General features: G+C 40.6%; 1 protein-coding gene across 4 annotated transcripts in view; it reads right to left on the reverse strand.

The window, feature by feature from the left end:
• The window catches only part of LOC130707487 (cyclin-Y-like protein 1), a 184,873-nt gene that overhangs the window by 61,156 nt on the left and 104,065 nt on the right, over positions 1-19,652 (reverse strand). For all 4 annotated transcript variants that reach the window (XM_057542117.1, XM_057542106.1, XM_057542102.1 and 1 more), the window contains exons 3-4: positions 12,933-13,043; positions 9,144-9,305 (exon numbers count right to left, since the gene is read on the reverse strand). In XM_057542117.1, coding sequence (XP_057398100.1) covers positions 9,144-9,305; positions 12,933-13,043 — 273 coding nt within the window. The remainder of the gene's footprint in view (positions 1-9,143; positions 9,306-12,932; positions 13,044-19,652) is intronic.

Genomic DNA, 19,652 nt, shown 5'->3' on the forward strand with positions numbered 1-19,652 from the left:
TGTTTTGAAAAATAATATGTCTCCAATCACTAGCTGTTGCTAAAGGGTCTGTTATCTTACCCTTGGGGGTAGCTGTTTGCAAGCTGATTAATTAGAACTCCATTTTTCAGACTTTTTAATTTAGATGTTAATAAATTCAATACTTTTATCCATTTGTTGTCCCAAATAAGATCCTTTGGGAATAACTTCTCATTTACGATAGTGACCTGGGCAAGACGGCTCATAAAACTGTATTAAGAATGCCTGGGGCTTCCCTGGTGGCGCAGTGGTTGGGAGTCTGCCTGCCGGTGCAGGGGACGCGGGTTCGGGCCCTGGTCTGGGAGGATCCCACATGCCGCGGAGCGACTACGCCCGTGAGCCACAATTGCTGAGCCTGCGCGTCTGGAGCCTGTGCTCCGCAGCAAGAGAGGTCGCTACGGTGAGAGACCCGCGCACCGTGATGAGGGGTGGCCCCCGCTTGCCGCGGCTGGGGAAAGCCCTCGCACAGAGGCGAGGACTCAACACAGCCATAAATGAATAATAAATAAATAAATGAATAAATAAAAATAAAAAATAAAAAAAAAAAAGAATGCCTTCAAGAAACGATGAAAATTGCATTATGAATATACAGTCCTCTTGCAGGCCTCCAAATTACTAGACCCAAGACACAGCCCAAACTCCACCATTAAGTTGAATTAATATTCCTGTAAGAACCGTAATCCTTACACAGTCTGATTTTCTGTTTAATTTCTCAACCCAAGCATACTGACTTTTCCATTTAATTGACTTTGCCTCAATCTTTACCCAAAGGAAAAATAAGATACAGAAGCAGAGAGAAAATGACTTCGATTGCGTCTCTCTGCCCTTCCGCTCAGAGGCTGCCCCACTCCACGCTCTGGGCTGAAAGGCAGCCCACCTGGAAGGAGAGACACGGCCCTCGTCCATCAGGGGACCTGGGGACCTGCACAGGGGGGCAGGGAAGAGCCCATGTGACATTGGGCACCCTTTCTCAAGATGAAGGTGCCTGGAGATGGCACCCAGGACAAGGGGTGGTCAGAGATTTGGGGGAAGAGAGGGCTTCTGCCCATCCAGGAGGGCCAGCTCCCAGCCCTGATGGAAACGACAACCAGCAGCCTCTCTGGGTCTCGGGGCTCTGTCTTGGGGCTGCACAGCAACACAGAACTGCTCTAGATATTTACCGCAGGGTGTAACCTTTCTCAAAAAGCCCCGCTGAAGAGAACCCCACCCGTCCTCTGGGCATCACGGTCCAGCCCCAAACTCTGCAGGGGGCCACAGCCTGGTCCCTGCACTCCCCGTCTCTCCCACCCTCCCCTCTTCTCTGCCCTGCTCCTCCTTTCTGTCACCTGGCCTCTGCTTCCCTTTCCTCCCTCACCTGCTCCCACTCACCCTGCGGGCTCTCCTCGAAGTCTTGTTTCACACTCCCAGTAGACCGTCATCGCCGAAACAATAGTAAAGATTCACCCATCACCCCTCAGTTACTTCAGGGTGATCAGAGGCAGTGGAACGACCCCCAAACCACATCTGGAATGTGGGAGGATGGCTTCATAAGCTGTAGTCCCAGCCGCGCCTCTGTTAGCTGCTATTCGAACGAACCTCGTTCCGCGAGCGCGGTCCCTGGCGTGAGGTGGGCGCTGTGTGGGAATGAGCAGGGTTGCGGTGACACACGCCTGTCCCCCCATGGAGTGCCACAGTGGCGGGCAGGTCTGGAGACGGCTCTGCCCGGCTAAGCCTTTCCTCACGGCTAGCTTCACTGGGGAGGCAAAAATGGCACCAACAGACCCGGGACGGGTGGATGGAAACATTTCCCTTCAGGAGGGAGCAGCCTGGGCTTCCCTGGTGGCGCAGTGGTTGAGAATCTGCCTGCTAATGCAGGGGACACGGGTTCGAGCCCTGGTCCGGGAAGATCCCACATGCCGCAGAGCAACTAGGCCCGTGAGCCACAACTACTGAGCCTGCGTGTCTGGAGCCTGTGCTCCGCAACAAGAGAGGCCGCGATAGTGAGAGGCCCGCGCACCGCGATGTAGAGTGGCCCCCGCTCGCCACAACTAGAGAAAGCCCTAGCACAGAAACGAAGACCCAACACAGCCAAAACTAAATAAATAAAGTAGTTATTAATTTAAAAAAAAAAAAAAAGAGGGAGCAGCCTAATCGGACCATATGCTGGGAAGAGAGGTGAGAAAAGAAATCCCCCTGGATCCAAACACAGAACAAGCAGTCGGTGTGCGTGGAACAGGCAGCTCTGAACCCCAGTCACGGGGTAGCTTCCCTCCCGCTGTGTGTGCAGGGCCTGCTTCCTCGTGTCTGGGTGAACCGGTAACACCTATGTCCCACGGCCACCCCCTTACAGCGCCCCCATCATGTCACACCGGGGGCCCAGCCTCTGTGCTCACCTGCCTCCCGTCTCCCTTCTGTTACCGACCCAGGTCCTTGGACTCTTCAATCACTAGAAATCGGTAAGAGTCCAGATAAGAAATCCAGGTAAGGCGGTACTGGGAGCAAAAACAAGTAACAGGTGCCCTCGCCCGCTCCCTGAGGAGGGTGCCAGCTGGCTCCTTAGACGGAGTTACGACAGATGCAGGTCCCTGGGTTGGGCAGGAGGCGGAGCTTAGGTGGCCTGCCCACCCCCTTGGCGGCACTGTGTGCAGGGACCATGCACAGTCCCCTGCTTTCGCTCCTGGCACTCAGAAGTGACAGTTGGTTTGTGGCCTTTTTGTATCTTATTGCTTATTGTTGCCCCAACTGCGCATACCTGCAGTTACTTTTAGTTTCTTTGTATTTTGTTGCTGGAGGAGACGTTTGTCCAGGTGCAAGCACTCTGGTAAAGGGTCCCAGGTCTCAGGGCCCAGGGCCTGTCTCCCTTCCACTCCCACAACGTTCTCAACTGTATCCACAGAATCTGACCCAGGGTGGGAAGAGTTCATTTATGTTTTTCCCCCCGTCACCAAAGCAGAGAGGAGCCTGGCTGCACCAAGGTGAGAGGAGGTGCAGCAAGGGGTTAAGCCTGAAACCTGGCCCTGCCACCTTCCAGCCATGTGACCATGGGTGAGATACTCACCTCCTCTATACCTCAGTGTTCCCCTCTATAAAATGGGGCTAAAAACAATGGATTGCTTTTGTACAGATTAAATGACTTAATATGTATAAATTGCTTAGAACATTGTCTGCACACAGCAAGTTCCATGTAGGTGTTTGCAATTATTGTTAATAAGATGTTTAACCCCTTGAGGGTAGGGACTGTACTACTTTATCCCCAGATGTACTGCATCCCCAGATCTCCATCCAGTTTGTGGAACATAACAGCAAAATCATCTGGCGGAAAGGCATGGGAGAGAAACGAAGTTAGACTCAAGTCCCAGCTGTGTGATCTTGGATGAGTTATACGTTACAATGACATTCATTTTCGTGAAAAGCTTGCAAGTCTGATACGAGGATTGGAATGATGTTCATAAAACCCTTATTAGCATAGTGCCTGGTGCTTCAGGACACTGGATAAATTGGTGGCCGTAATCTTTGTTATTATTGTTGAATAAATGAGCACAGAGTGAGCTGCAGTCCCTCCAAGGATGGAATTACATCAGTAAATCTTCAGGAAACCTGCATCCCCATGGGCGGGTCCAGCTATATAAATTGTGGGGTCCAGTGCAAAATGTAAAGGTAGGGCGCCTTGTCCAAAAATGATTCAGTATTTCAAGATGGCGACAGCAGAGCATTGCACCAAATATGGACCCTCCTTAGGGCACAGGAGTCATGCCCATGGGACCTGACCAGGACTAGTTTCAGCCCAAGGGACCAAGGCCCTCTTATTTTGTAATCAAGAGTCTCGGCCCAGAGAATTCGGGGGCCTCATGTCACTTCTCTTTTGGATCACTCAGCAGGGCGAGGCTGAGAGCTCAGAGCTCCCAAGGCCAGGCCAACTGTCCTCAATAACTATCAGTTCCCAGCAGGGGCCCGAGCACTCCCTCCTGCAGCTGAGACCTCAGATCGCAAAAAGTGAATGACTCAAGGCCATCCCTTATCTTTGATTAAGTGTGGACAAAAAAATGTACATGGTACCTGCAGCGGATTGAATTACTGGCCCTAATCTCTCACCGCCCCTGCCCGCCCCCCCCCACCTCCCCCCGCCTCCCCCCACAATCCCCGCCAGCGTATTGACCTCCACAGTAAGCTGGGTGCACCTCACTGCCCCTTGACTTTCGGCACGTCCATGTTACTTGCTTTGGTCAATGGGAACAGCTGGGCTTGCCCTCTGGCACACCTGCCTGTCACCATGGGAAGAACACAGCCTGCGTGGCCCCCCTCTCAAGGAAGAGGAGAGACACGTAAAGCAGACCTGGACCCACCTCGCAGTCTGCAGTCAAGCCCAGCTAAACGCACCCGAGATCAGCTGAACCCATCCAACCTGTAGACCCATAAGCGAGAAATATATACTCCTTGTTTTGGGCCAGTAAGCTTGGGGTATTTTGTTAAACAGAGTCACTGTGGCAATAGCTGGTTGATATATAGTACCTTGCAACCCAAAGAAACTGTCACTCATCCCCCAGACACTTATTGAATGGCTATAATGTACCAGGCACAACTTCTGGGGGTTTGAAAATGAAACACACACACACACATACACACACACACGCACACATACACACACACATACACACATCCTCCACCCACAGTCAAGTAACCATTTAGAGGAGAGAGCAAATCTGTGTAACCATTACATGGAGTGAGCAACTCTATTTTTATCTCCCAGTTTTATGCAAACGTATTCCTGGAAGCCCATTTTCCCATGGCAGGCCCCATGGCTCTCCTGGTCACTCCTGCATAATACAAGAGTTCTCCAGTCCTCACAATCACAAGTCTTGGTTTAATAATTAAAATTCCAGCCCAGAGGAATAGTCAAGACTCCACTCTTGATCCAAGCTGGAGACCCCTCCCTCCACTCCCAGATCTCACGCCTTGGAGGCAGCGAGGCTGGCTGGGTGGATGTGGTCACGGTCTTCTCTAGCCCCCCAACCATGGGCTTCTACTCCTCCTGTCCAGCTTTAGACCCACTGGAACTGGACTGAGGTGGGGGAAAGAGAAACAAGGAGCGGAGAGCAGAAAGTTCTCCCGTGACTGGCACTGCTGGGTGATCTAGCACCAACTTCCTCTTACGTGCGGGAAGATTCTTGTCTCATGTGCGTTTATGAGGGCACATCTGGAGACACCCTCAAAACTGGGGCTCTCTGGCCATCAGTTCCCTTGACCTGTGTCAAAGTACCTCTATTCATGTTGGTTCCTTACTCTTTCCTCAGCCTCTAAGCTATCAGTGATCCCTCCAGCTCCTTTCAGCTGTATCTCTCTGACCCTTCAGGTGACCCTCTAGGACAGGTCCTAAGATGGCCCACACTAACCCTCTCTCACACATGGTCCAAGGTGGTCCATGGGCATCACCCTGCACCCTTTGACCTGACAGATGCCAGGAGAGCAGGCCAATCCCAGTGTGGCAGAAACTTCTGCCTTGCTCCTCCCCTTATTTTTATGTAGCAAAAGCAAGTATACAAAAGTACCTTCCCAGGAGTGCAGAAAGGCTACTGATCTGATCTTATATGCTAAACTTAAGTTTTAAAAAGTGTGTGTGTCTATGTGTGTGTGTGTGTGTGTGTGTGTGTGAGAGAGAGAGAGAGAGAGATTCCACAAACTGAGAGCAGCATAAAGAGAGCAAAGGCTTGGATTTTAGTATATTTTAAAAAAAGATTTCACTTTAGTTTTAACAGAAGCATTTAAAAAAAAAAAAGCAATTTTGAAGTGAAGATTAAGACAGGTGAAATTTCAGTTCTGATTTGGCTTTAATTCCAGCTCTGACCCCGGTTATGAGGACTAGGTCATGGTATCAAAAACACATTTTTACTTTTATCAAGGCAGAAATGAGACTTTAATCTTTATATTCTCTTTGGCTTTACCCCCTCCCCATCCCACGCTCCATGTTGCTGCCGTGCCCAGTCTCCCTGAACCCGGGTATATAGACCAGCACGCTGGTATCACAGCATCTTTTACTTCTACCTCCAAACACTGCATGGCACGCTTACTGTTATGAAATTTAAAAGCATTTCAGTGAATTCGTGTTTTGCTAATCCCTCTCTGAAAAGCCAAGATACTCCTTGCAATTATTTAAAGCACCCTCCGGGTATCACGGAAACCAGAGCTGTGAATCATCACTGCAAAGTAACCTCCTCTGGCATCTGCTGGGGAGAGAGAATAACGTCAGCCCCTACCAATTCTAAGCCTCAGCTTAAGACTGAACACATAATCGTATAGCAATTGTTTCCACCACTGGAAATGCTGTTACTCATAGTTATTTAAAGTTACTGTCTTCACAAAGGTCACCAGAGCCCCTTTACTGTGACAAGTTCCTCTGTAAGCTGACATTTCTACTTAGATACACAACTGGACCCACAAATTTATCACTGACTTTTCCTCACCAGAGAGCCGCAGAAGGAGTTGGTTGACTTCTCTTGATCGTTATTATGGAACGTCTGTACGATACCAAAATATGGGCTTAACAAATTTCTTAATTCAGGGAGAACTTGGGCAGAATTCTCTGAAATAATGGGCGGTTTGGAGTCAGAGTGACATAGCCTTTTATGCTGTTGCGATTCATAACGCTATCATTTTTATTTTGAAATAATTCTTTCAAAGGTAGTCAACTGGGGGACTAAACTATCCTGATTCTATTCCAGGAAGCAATGTTGAGTGCGGGCTTTGAAGGCTCTGGATACATTTGTGAACTTGTGCAAGTGTTTTTACCTCTCTCTGCCCCAGATCTCCCTATCTTTGAATTAAGGATAATAATATCTGATTCCTGGGTTAGAACGATGGGTCTCAACCGGGGAAGACGGGCATGATTTTGCCCCCCAAGAGGACATCTGGCGATGTGTGAAGACATTTTTGTTTGTTACAACTCAAGGATGCTAATAGGTAGAAACCAAGGATGTTGGTAAATACCCTACAAGGAATAGGACAGGCCCCATAACAAAAGATTATCTGGTTCCAAACATCAATTGCGTCAAGACTGAGAAACCCTGGGTTAGAATAATGCTATTTTAAATCTGTGAATATGTATGTCTGTGTACGTGTGTGTGTGGATAAATGTAAATGATATAATATATATTGATTATTTTTAAAAGTTAATCTGTGGACACTTCAACAAATCTTAGTTTTGTTTCTTTCTAAAACCCTTCATAACACTTTCCTTCCAAAAAAGTTTTCATACACTGTTTAGGCAAATTCTGGCTGTTTCCACCGCTACAACTTCCAATGTCTTACCGTCTTTTAGCATATTCTATTTCTATTTTTTTTGCTTTTTCTAAAAACCTTATAGATATGATTACAATCCAAATGCAAATCAGCTATCCACACAATCAAATTCTCATCTTTCTTTTAGACGTAGTGACCCTTGTGGAGGTATCTCTTAAAGAATACACTCCAGCTCACCTATTTAACTAGTTTTGACTTAATTTGGGGTGCTTTATTAGCAAACAGTGTAAGACAAAGTAGCTGGTATAATACAGAATGATGTTTAAATTAGTTTACAATTTGCTTGGCCTCATCTAGAACTGCAGTGAACAAAGCCATTCAGAAATGTCAGCTGTGTTCCCAAGCACTGTAACAAATTGTCGCCTGAACGCTGCACACCTAATGACTTCAAATTAGCTTCACTGCGATATCGCCTGACAGTTCGTTACGACTGTTAGCAACATAGCTGGCGTATCATGACCAATAAATTGGTTTCAGTGTGGGCTGGGAAAGGGACTTCCATCAATTTGATTAAAGAAATTACTGTAGCATTCAAGGCATAAAGACAAACTAGTTTAAGGAGACAGAAATAAGTTCACTGTACCAAAGAAACACGGCTCATTGTCCAAAAATTTGTTTGTAAACTATTTGAAGATCAAAGCTCAAACAAACAATAATTCAAGTAGACTACTACAATTCTTAAACCTTGTGATCAGGTATATGTTCACTGATCTAAGGACAGGTCTGGAGAGAAAAATAATTGGATACTTTAAAATACTACTTTTGGGACTTCCCTGGGGGTGCAGTGGATAAGACTCTGCACTCCCGATGCAGGGGGCCCGGGTTCGATCCCTGGTCAGGGAACTAGATCCCAAACGCATGCTGCAACTAAGAGTTCGCATGCCACAACTAAGGAGCCCGCCTGCCACAACTAAGACCCAGCGCAATCAAATAAATAAATAAATAAATATTAAAAAATAAAAACCTGAAATACTACTTTTAAGGCACCATATGAGAATATTTACAATGTCAATTGAACATTTATTTTCATAATTTATGTATAAATTCATGGTAAATATCTAATTGTAAACCAAAGCAATATGCAAATATGAAAAACAATTCAGTATAAATCGCCACTAAGAACAACAAAATAAGTGATTTTTAAAAGGAAAAAAGGTATCTAGACTACTCCTGACAAAAACTATTTTTTATTACGATATTATAGCTTTATTTAGAGTTTAGGAAGCTAAGATAGAGTAAGTTCAGGAAGTTGTCCCATTGGCAGGCCAGGCAGGACTTATACCCAGGCTGTCTGCCTTAAAGCCCCCAATTCATAAACATTTATTTAAAGTGAAAAGAAAAAAACAGAAGTATTTCCTTAGGAGAAAACTCGAACTTTTTAAAAGAATAAGGAAATATTTTAACAAGTTATATTCTCTTTATCTTAGGTTGGCAATAGTACCTTCATATGCGAAAAAATAATTAACAAGCATTCAAGATGGTACAGTTATAAAAATGGCATATGATTCTATTAGGACCAAGAAAGCACTAAATTAAGTATGACAAAAACAAATGTAAAGGTTTAAAAAAATCCTAATGAACGGGAATTCCCCGGTGGCCCAGTGGTTGAGACTCTGCGCTTTCACTGCCGATGGTTCGGGTTCAATCCCTGGTTGGGGAACTAAGTTCTCACAAGCCGTGCAGTGTGGCCAAGAACAATCAATTAATTAAAAAAATACAAATAAAAAAAGTAAATTAAAATAAATAAATAAAATTTAAAAATCCTAATGAGAAAATTGTGAATTTGCCTAAATCAACATATAAAGCCTAGGGAATTAATGGCAAACTTTTCTTTTTCATTTCAGAAAAGGTACCTGGAATATGCTTCGCCCATCCAATGATAACCACCAATTCTCGATCGGCCAAGTCGCACAGTGTAGTGAGGGCTTTGATGTCACTGTCGGGAACAGTAGGGTCAGGCATGGCATAGATCTTCTCCAGTTCAGCCACCAATAAATGTGAGACAATCTTGTTATCTGCAGAATCAGACCAGAGCACAACAAGATCACTAGTAGTATCATCCCTCTTTCGCACGTTCTAAACTAGGTGGTATTTTGAGCAAAAACAAAAAACAAAACAAAAAAAATCCCTCAAACACCTATAATCAACCCCAAATATTCCATTTACGGTTCAACATATATATACTAAACAGTGTTCTGGAAAACCCATAGCAGTTGTAATAGTTCTTTGTTTCTTCTTGGCTTTATCTGCCTTTGCTGGAATGAAGCATCTGTCCTGCAATGAAATTTTTTATAGCAAACAGATAAGAGAAGTTAGATGCTTTCTGGGTCTGCTCTTTGATTCTTAGGTGGGATCTGGGGAAGCAGATTAAATAGCATACAACAGCTTTAAAATAAATATCCATATAAACCATTGAAATATAGAACATAATGTAGGAGGCAAAGAACTCCTACTGCCCATAGACATAATGGGCATGAAAGTCATTAACTGTCCTAATTCCTTTAAAGAGGAGCAAAGGTCAGAGCCCTTCTGCCGGGGTGAATTACTGACTGTATAACTCTGTCTCAGTGGGATGCATTCAATATGAATGTCTTGCCTTTCTCCCCCTCCCCACATACCCAGCCCATCTTCCAAATATAGCCAATGTCAGTTTCCAGAAAAATACTCCAACTTAAATGTGACCGTATTTCCACTTTGGAGCATCTAATACTTTAATCCTCTATTTTCATCTGTTGTCTTTAGCTCATTCTCTGGCTCAGATTTATCTGTCTGAAATTTGTGATATATGTTTTTAAAATCCTTCATAAAATAAACACTAGAGACAAATGGAAAGCATCACATCAAATGTGTTTTATCGCTCAGGGCCATGTGAGAGTTTATGGAAGGGGTTATAAAGCCTTGCTAACGGAATGATTTTTCTTGTTGGCCCCATTTTCAATTTCTACATGTAGCTTTAGATTTGATACTTTCTTCTAAGTGAGGAAATACAAATAGGTAAGAATAAACTCAGATATTTCAACGTCTGTGTCCTATTACTCTAGAAAACTAGGGTATTAAATGGGATCTTTGTGAGCCAAGTCAAAGGTTCCTCTACGTTTACTAGACCATTTGCCTTTCCCTATACATTTTTAACTTTTTTAACTTAAAATGAAAAGACTTCATATACCTTAGAATTGAAAACATAGTTCTTTTTTTGTCTGCTGTAACAACATAACAAGGATACTTATCCAAGCTATAATTAGTAATTTTTTGATAGAGTTTAAAATTTTTACTACTATGACTGCCACATGACTTCTGTTCACTTCAAATTATCAACAGATAACCATTCAATGGCAGTAATATTCAATTATTATCAAATTAAAAATACAGATTTGGGAGGAAGTATTCCCAAATATCATATTTTCTAGAAAAGAAATTAAAATCAAATAGAGATTCTTTTTTTTTTTAATTTGTAGGATCTGAAGAGAATGACATTTGTTTCTCGTATATGCTATCGAAACAACACCCTGTTTTTTAGCTACGCTTGGAAAAGTTTCCACTTTCATTGCTCTGACAATGCAGCAAAACCTGTCAGCAACTACTAGATCCTCAGGATTAGAAGAAAATGCAGTAATAAAGGGTACAAAAATGTAACGGAAGGAAATCGTGATTCGAGTTCTTTCAGTACAGGGAAAATGCAACCTGTTTTACCCAAGCCACTGGATACTTGACTGGAGGGGGGTCAGAGAAATTTGGTGGAAGCTTAGAAATTCCTATCATTCAGAAAATGGAATAGCCGGCAGCACTGTTTCTAGGTGAATCTTATTTAATGTTTCCCTAATTAGAATCAATAGAACCCAATTTTCATTCTTGGGCTTTTGTAGTACACAAACAATCAGTCAGGCTCCAGAAATCTCCCCCAGACACTTTCTGAGCAAAGCCCATGCCTAGTCTCTGACAGGATCTGAAAATTAAGTTTTATAAATGTTTGTTACCAAAATACACTAATTGGATAGACTAAGGAAAATTAACACAGAGGCCTTAAGATAATGAGTAATGATTTATTAGGAGTCCTCTTTTATCTCAGACAAATGGAGCTCATTGAAATTGCTGTAATCTTCTTAAAGGTACTTGACAAGCCTCTTCCCCTTTTCTCAGGTTTCCGCCGAAAACCATAGATGTTTCTTTATCCATCCTGTGGACTTACGAATGGGCTGGTGCTCATTTTTCTCTCGGTAGAGGATATCATCAATGGTGTCAGTCGACTTCGTATAAAATGAATGAGAAATGGCCAGTCTGGATATTAGTGAATCCAGGAAAACGAAACCTCTAATGAAATTAAACATGAGTGTTTATTGCATTTTATTGTATTATCAGAAAGTTTTTTTATTCTAATGTGCAAAATCTGCTTAATGCAGTCCTAGATTGTATTTGCAGAATGCCAAACAGCTTATGCAGGCTGAGGAGAAGATGCCAGATTGGACAATTGAAGGTATAATCAACATAATGTTTTTTGGAAAGGCAAAAGGAAACCATGCCATATGTTCACTTAAGCTTTAATTTTATGTAAAACTGGTTGTTTTTTCCTTTGACATAGCTAAAATGTCCTTTCATTTACAGTTCAGGGTCTGTTTTACGTATTTAACAGACCCCCATATGCTCACACGGATGATGCATAACAGCGACCCCTCCTGGAGAATCTGAATGAGAAGAGGACACTTTTTCTCTTCCCTTGAAAGCAGATCAGAAATTACCCATGTCTTTTCTAGAACTGCTATAGCTGCAACTTCCTCTGGTCAGGGCTGGTTGTGTCTTCTGAGACAGAGACAGCTAAATGTGAGAATTGTTTCCACCAAAGCACTTTCAGTGCCTCGTATAAACTCTATGCATAAACATCCTAAAATGTTAGCCCTTTTGCACTACAGCCATGAACTGATTTTTCAGAAACTGGAACACAGTTAACTGCCTCAGTCTATATTCTAGCTCTTTTTAGCTAATGACAAAGAGAATGGGGTTTGCATTTTAGCTACATACCTACCATCGTTTCAAATTGCAGCCGGGCATTATCAAACCATGGGCTTTTAAAAAAACACTTCATAATGCCCATAAGGGCATCTGAAATGGAACTACCAACCTATGCTTGTTATCAGTAGGGCCCCTCCTTGTTTTAATCTATTGCTAGCGAGTGCGTTAACCTTCTATAGCTCTAAATTAATGAGGCTCCTAATGTATTTTCATTGGGAGGTTGAACAAACTCATTTAGCTAGTGAAAACTACAAAAATCACTTTCTTGTGAAATCTGAAACTAACAGCTCCAATGAACTAATGATCATGGTACGATCCATTTTATGTACCTCTGAAAATAACCTGTAAATGTAAAATTCGCACTATATAAGCTATGCCTTGGTATGCTTACGCTTCCACAAAATGACTAGGTGAAAAAAGGTAGAGGGGGAGAAAACCATAGGAAAAAAAGTTAATTAGCTGAGTTGTTGTTGCCCTGCAAAGGAAATCCTTGGGAATAAAGCCACATCTCCCCACCCCCGCCAACAAAGAGAAGTCTCGTTGGAGTCAGTAGGGATGGGCACGCCAAAACTGATGTACCTAGAGCCAGCTGGGAGGATGTCATGTGCTGGAAAGCCAGACATGTCTGCTGTACTTACATGGCTTTTTGGCTGGCTGAACCAACTGAGGGTTCAGGTACGGGCTGTTCTCCGCATCTATTCTGCGCTTGTACTTCTGCCGACCTCCACGTACTCTGTCAAGACGCACTCCTGTGGGGAAAGACAGGCACTTCCTTACTGTTGAGGTAACTATCTTTGAGACCAATCAAATACATAGAGAGTATCATCCAAGGGTGCTAGGTAAACAGAGAGTAGATTGCAGAAGGGTCCAGTGGAAGTAGAGGAATGTAAAAAAGTGATGGCTAAACCAAGACTGCCACAGGTTGGAAACCAAACCTGGCAGAGATGACCAAGCTGAAAGACATTTATGCAAGGCCATCAGAGTCACCTACATACCAAAGGAAAGGTAGCTTTCCTTGAGAATTAATACAAAGAAACTGGAATTTGGTGCTAACACAGTTTCTCAAATTAAAGACATTGGCAATGTGTATCCTCTTCATCAGTCACCCCTGAAAGCTCAATGTGTGGGCTTGAGTAGATCAGCAGACCCAGAGCTGTTCAATCCACCCCGGTCTATCAGAGGACTCCACGTGGACCTGTGGAACTGAATTGAGTTGAAAACCCCTACATGTTGTAGAGAGCTGGAACCCCACTACACAAGATGAGACGCAAGGATCGTTCCCTGTTCTAAGTCAACATGTCTCAGAAGGAGCATGTTCCTTACATTCTGGCACACGTTTGTATTTTCCTTCAAATGAAAGAAAACTGAGAGCAGGTCTGGACTGAACGCAGGTCAGAAGGAGGAGATTCCTGAAAGAATTCAGGAGGCTAGGATGGCGAAGGAGGGATTTGTTAGGAGGGCAGAGATGAAGCGTGAAGCTAGAAAGTAGGCAAAAGTAGACTGGCATTTAGTAATACTTTTTCCTCATGAGTGATGGACTGGGTCAAGATTCAGGGAGGTTTTGCTGGCAGTGGATCTATAACATTAAGGAAAGGGGCAAAAGGGAAAGAAAGGGATTAAAAAGAAAGAAATGTTTCATTTACATGGGGCAGTGGGGAGGGTGCTTGTTAATAACGTGGTTTCCGGTCTGTAATTGTAAAGTTTAGGACAGAAACTTATAAATCTTTATCAAATAAAGAGAAGATTACTTGGGAGTAAGAGAGAGATGAGATTCGCTTTGTGGTCTTATATTGTACCTTAATTGATAAGACAGTATTAACATTATCCATTAATAAATTCACAACCAAGTAATTCATTGTACATATTTTGGTATTTCTCAAACTGTTCAGAAGATAGATTTGGTTTAACAGTATCCTCAGTATTGTTATTTTACTGAAGGCCCTCTCAGAGCCTTTAACATGCAACTAACTCTCAAATAAAACTCTCAGAGGGAGATACAGCCTATGCAATGTTTTGCAAACCAATTTAACCAAGGATCCTGTTTTGGGAACATTTGTTAATATCACGTGGAACAGGTGAGTTGTGGTGTAACTGAATTATACGAAACAGTTTGGGAAAGGCTGATATATTTCTATGTGAATCCTGAAGGTGAATATATACTCATATGTTAAAGATGACTATCAATCCATGAGCTAAAGAAAAACATAACTTTTCATATTATCTTAATACTACTACTTTAAGAGTTGATTTCCTTTTAGTGATACACACAAACATACACTTGGTTCTAGATAAACCCTGAAATGTCAAACTGAAACATCAGAGCAGAGTTTAAGTGATATCAGGAGACAACTTCAAGAGCAAGTAAGTAGGTTTAGACAAACAAATATCAAAAAACAAAGAGCTTAGGTACAGTCTCTAAGTATTCAATGAAAATAGAGTGCTTGTGAGTCATGAAGAAACATTTCTTGACTGCTGCTTTTAGAGCAATTTTGCACCTAGAGTTCCATTCCTTCATTTATCTAATTTCTAATGTTCTATTTTTATTGTGTCTATATTTAATTTACTAAAGTTTAACACCTTCCCCCTTTTCCCCCCCTTTAGTCATGTTTTGTCTTTTTTCATTTCTTTCTTTCTCCAAGATATTTTTCCAGTTTATATAATGTGGTCGCATTTTGTCTGTTCATCTGAGATCCATTCAAATTTGTTTCATCATTAAGAATTTAAAATTTTTCATTATAAGAGTTTAGAAAATTAAAAGCATATATAACTAAAAGTGGTATCATAACACGTTTGGCATCCAGCTCCAACGCAATGTGAACATTAATGTGATATGATTAGTGGTGTGAAGAGAAGGCAGGATGAAACAAACAGAGAGAGAGAAAGACAATGACAGACGAAGGCTAAAAAAAGGAGGAAACATTTAAAAATAACTCTGAAATTGTTAGAACCAAGAAAGCCTGACATACACACACTACTATATATAAAACAGATAATCAACAAGGACCTACTGTACAGCACAGGAAACTCTACTCAGTACTTTGTAATGATCTGTATGAGAAAAGAATCTAAAAAAGAGTGGATATATGTATATGCATAACTGACTTACTTTGCTGTACCACAGAACTAATTCAACACTGTAAATCAACTATACTCCAATAAAAATTTTAAAAATTAAAAAAAAAAAAAAAAAAACAAACCAAGAAAGCTCACAGAATGCATCTCAATTAGGTTTGTAGACTCCAAAATTTGCTTTTGGTGTCTGTCAGGGCATGAGTTCACCATGAGCAATATAGCCTCGCATGCCCAAATACTGAACAATACACTACGTATTTTCCAACACAGGAGTCAGAGCTGGTGAGTTTCTGACAATGGATTTCGTCCATCCTGAAGGCCTAAGGAAGAGGATCGTGGCTGAAAGATTGGATTCAAGGTCTTGGCTGGAAACAATTCTGACACAGTTATATCACACTAAAGCCACCAATCAGCTTAGCCAACTGGCCCAAGTTTATGGGAGAAGTGCAACACTGAAAACTAGTTATTAAACATCATGAAGAAAAAAATACCTATACTTGATTGACAGAATTTTTATTATGCATTATGGGATATTTTTTGTATTTGTAGGAATAGATCCTTTAAATACTGTGAAATAATTTTATTACTGTGCATTTCATTTCAACTTTGAACAATGAATTACTGAAATATTCATATTATTTTTTACGTGCTCCTCCAAAATCTAAAGGAGAGTTCTCACTCTTACGTTCATTCTCGCTTTCTCTTTCTCCTTTTCCCTCTTCTTCTCGCTTTCTTCCCTCCCCCTCACCTCCTTTCAGTGTGTGGGTAGATAAACTACTATCTATCCATCCATCCATCCATACCATCTACATATCTATCCAGTTTCTAAATATTCAAGTACTTTTTTACCAAAGCCATCATTTAACGCTTTCTTTACTTCCTAAAATAAAGATCAGTTGGACAAAGCATTCTTTTATGATTTATAACTTTATGTATATGGTATTCAGTAGATGACTGTAGAGGGAAAAAATTAGATATTAATACTACATAATTAATAATTAATACAATTATGTAGCACAAGTTGATGGGCAGTCAATATACAGAAAAATTGTTCCTGCCAAGTTTAGATAACACTTAATGGTAAAAATTTCCAGAGTCGATGTATTTTAAAAGATCATAATAACTTTTATGTGAAATTTTTATTCCCATTTTAGGGGGTTAAAAGTAGGCAAATATCAACAATTTCAAGTAAAAAATATTTATACTGCTTTTAATCTCTTTTCAAAATCTGGAAAATCTTCTTTTTATGCATCTTCTAGTGATATGATGATAATGATAATGATTTAGTTTAGCTGACTTCATACTCAGTGAAATGTCTAAACTCAAATCCTAGTAACACACCTGCAACTACTTCTACATCATACTAAAATTATTCATCAATTTACTCAGTTCTGTTGGAGAAAAAACATAGTTAGTAAAACCAGTTTTTTTTTCCCCCAAGGACAATCATATAACACGGAAATACACAAGTGACATAGGTCTCAAAGTTAAATCAGCCCAAACTATGTGTTCAAACATGTGGACCCAGCTTCTTTATTTGTGCATCTTTGAAAATAAACAGATGTATTCATCTGAGTCATAATAATATATGCACTGAAACTTTAATAATTGTATTTTAAAGAGTCTGATAAAACAATACTATACAGATATCATTAAGAAGTCTATTTTCACATATATACACTACTATGTATAAAATAGATAACTAATGAGAACCTACTCTATAGCACAGGGAACTCTACTTGGTGCTCTGTGGTGACCTAAATGGGAAGGAAATCCAAAAAAGAGGGGATATATGTATATGTATGGCTGATTCCCTTTGCTGTACAGCAGAAACTGACACAGCAGTGTAAAGCAGTTATACGCCAATAAATAAATAAATAAGTCTATTTTCAGTATATTTCTAGTTTTAAAGTTTTTCCAGAAAAATGTTTCCAACTGTAATAATATGATAATTTATTCCTAAATATTATATGAAGAACATGGAAAAAAGCAAGGCATAGTTTGCAAATCAGAATGGTTTCTTTCTGGCTCTTTCATTAACAAGCTCTGTAAATTTTGTTGAGTTCCTTAACCTGTTTGCTTTTCCAAATATAAGATGGATATTAAGACAATAACCTCCCTGGTGTTTTGCTTTAATGATCCAATTATATTAATATAAGGTACTAATATATTTGGATATTATACTAATATACTTGGATATTATACAAATGCATTATTAAATATCTTATAAACCTTAAAATCCCAAGGAAATTGCCATTATATCATTATTTTGTTGAAATATTACTATATTATTTATTGAAATATATTTTGCATCGTGATCATTTATTGAAAATCTACCCCCATGGAGTGTGACAGTCTACCCTGCCTCAATTCTGTAGGTAAACACATTTGAGGTATGATTGAATGGTAAGATAATACAAAGGATAAAACCGAAATAATGACATTATTTGATGTCTAAGTGATTACAGAAATATTTGGTATCCCATTCTATTTGCTGCTCATCCCTGTCACTAATAATATCATTTAGAGTTTATTTTAGAACAGATACAGAAACTAACCCAAAGTCTATGAAAAAGAAAAATGCTATCTCTGAGTTTAGCTAGAAACACACAATACAAAGTTAAGTAGAGAATTGATAATTATCCAATTAACCTAATACATTTCATTTAAAAGTCTCTATTTTCAGCAGAAACAAACAAAAAACAACAACAGTATTTACCATCAGGACCTGGAAAATCCAGATTTGCCATAAACAAACATCAATCTAATCCAAATATTTCCACTTACAATGGCAAAGCCTGTCTCTCTACATCTTTACAATCTTAAATACAAACAATTTCTGTTTGGACTCCACTTGTAAACCATTTTTGAAAAAGTTTAAAAAGGAAGATTTCTCCCAGTAAATAAGATACCCACAATGTTCAATGTTTGACAGGATTTGAAGTTAATTAAGGCAACTGGATTTTCTATTCATGTGGAGACTGCCATTACCCCTTTCGTTTTTTAAATAAAAAATTTTAATAGTTGACATTACCTACCAAACAGAACGTTTCACATCGCTTTTTCTATCAAATACTGCATGTGCCTACATTGCCACAAGGGAATCACAAATCTCATAAGTTGTCAGAATTTACAAAATTGAGGAAGCAGGAATAGGGCAAGAAGGAAAAAAACAAAACAACAAAAACTGCTATGAGGCACATAAATGCCAAAAGAAGTAAAACAGTTCAGCACAAGGCCTTCTTAGGTCAGCTAATTTTAAGTCTACATTTTATGCCCAAATGCAAATTTTTACAGTATTATATCGTCCAAAGACAAAAGTATTTTTCACATTTTTAATAGCACAAAGTCATTTCATAGGATAATAAAAGGTCTCCCCTTCAGAGAATTACACAAGGCCATCCTAGCCTACTTCGCTATATTAAAGACAAGCCTTTTTATAACGTTGTTCTTAAACAAAGGTTTGCTAAAAACGTTAATTACATAGACCCCTGGAATACTTAAGAAAGATGCAAATAGTCATATTAAAGTAATGATAATTTTTTAAAAGATAGTGAAATAATATTTTAAAAGATTAGTGACTTTAATGACTACTAAGTAAATGGTTGGATTATTTAAATGTTATCCAACACGACTTGTAATTGAGGATGAGGAGCATCCTGGGAAAGTAAAACTTATGCCGCAAGAAGGTGAAGAGGGTGGGAACGTTGTCCTCCACGATGTCTCTGGTACTGCGGTTCCCTTTGCTGCGGAAGGGAATCCGGCTCTTTCCGTTCAGGAAAAGAAGTACCTAGAAACGCCCTTGAATTTGCCTGAGATTTCTGTGAGGGAACCATCATAAACAGAGGGTGGAGAAAATCCCTTTGAGGGGCTGTAGGAAAGGAAGCAAAGGCAGATCGGCAGAATCAAGACACAGCGGCGAGAATTTTAGTGGCAGCCTGTGATGGGATTCTTCCTCGTAACAGCATCCTTACAGAGAGTACCAGCTTTACCTACAGTATTTGTGCATATTTATAGGTACCCCAGTAAAGGGATGAGTGAAAATTATTTGTACATTGACGCAAATACTCCAGGGAGAATCTAACCATATTAAATTCTGGAGGATCATGAGAGACAATAAAACACACCAAGCCCTAGTTATCTTCTCTTACTATTATTGCCCTTTCTCAAAATAGACAGTGATACTGTTCAACATGGCTTCATGATTTCGTTCCTTTCTTCCTATCTCAGCAAACTTTTGACTCCTGATATCTGCATCTCCTGAACAAGCAATGTCTTCATTGATA

The sequence above is a fragment of the Balaenoptera acutorostrata genome, chromosome 1, assembly GCF_949987535.1.
Source record: "Balaenoptera acutorostrata chromosome 1, mBalAcu1.1, whole genome shotgun sequence".
Taxonomy (NCBI): Eukaryota; Metazoa; Chordata; class Mammalia; order Artiodactyla; family Balaenopteridae; genus Balaenoptera; species Balaenoptera acutorostrata.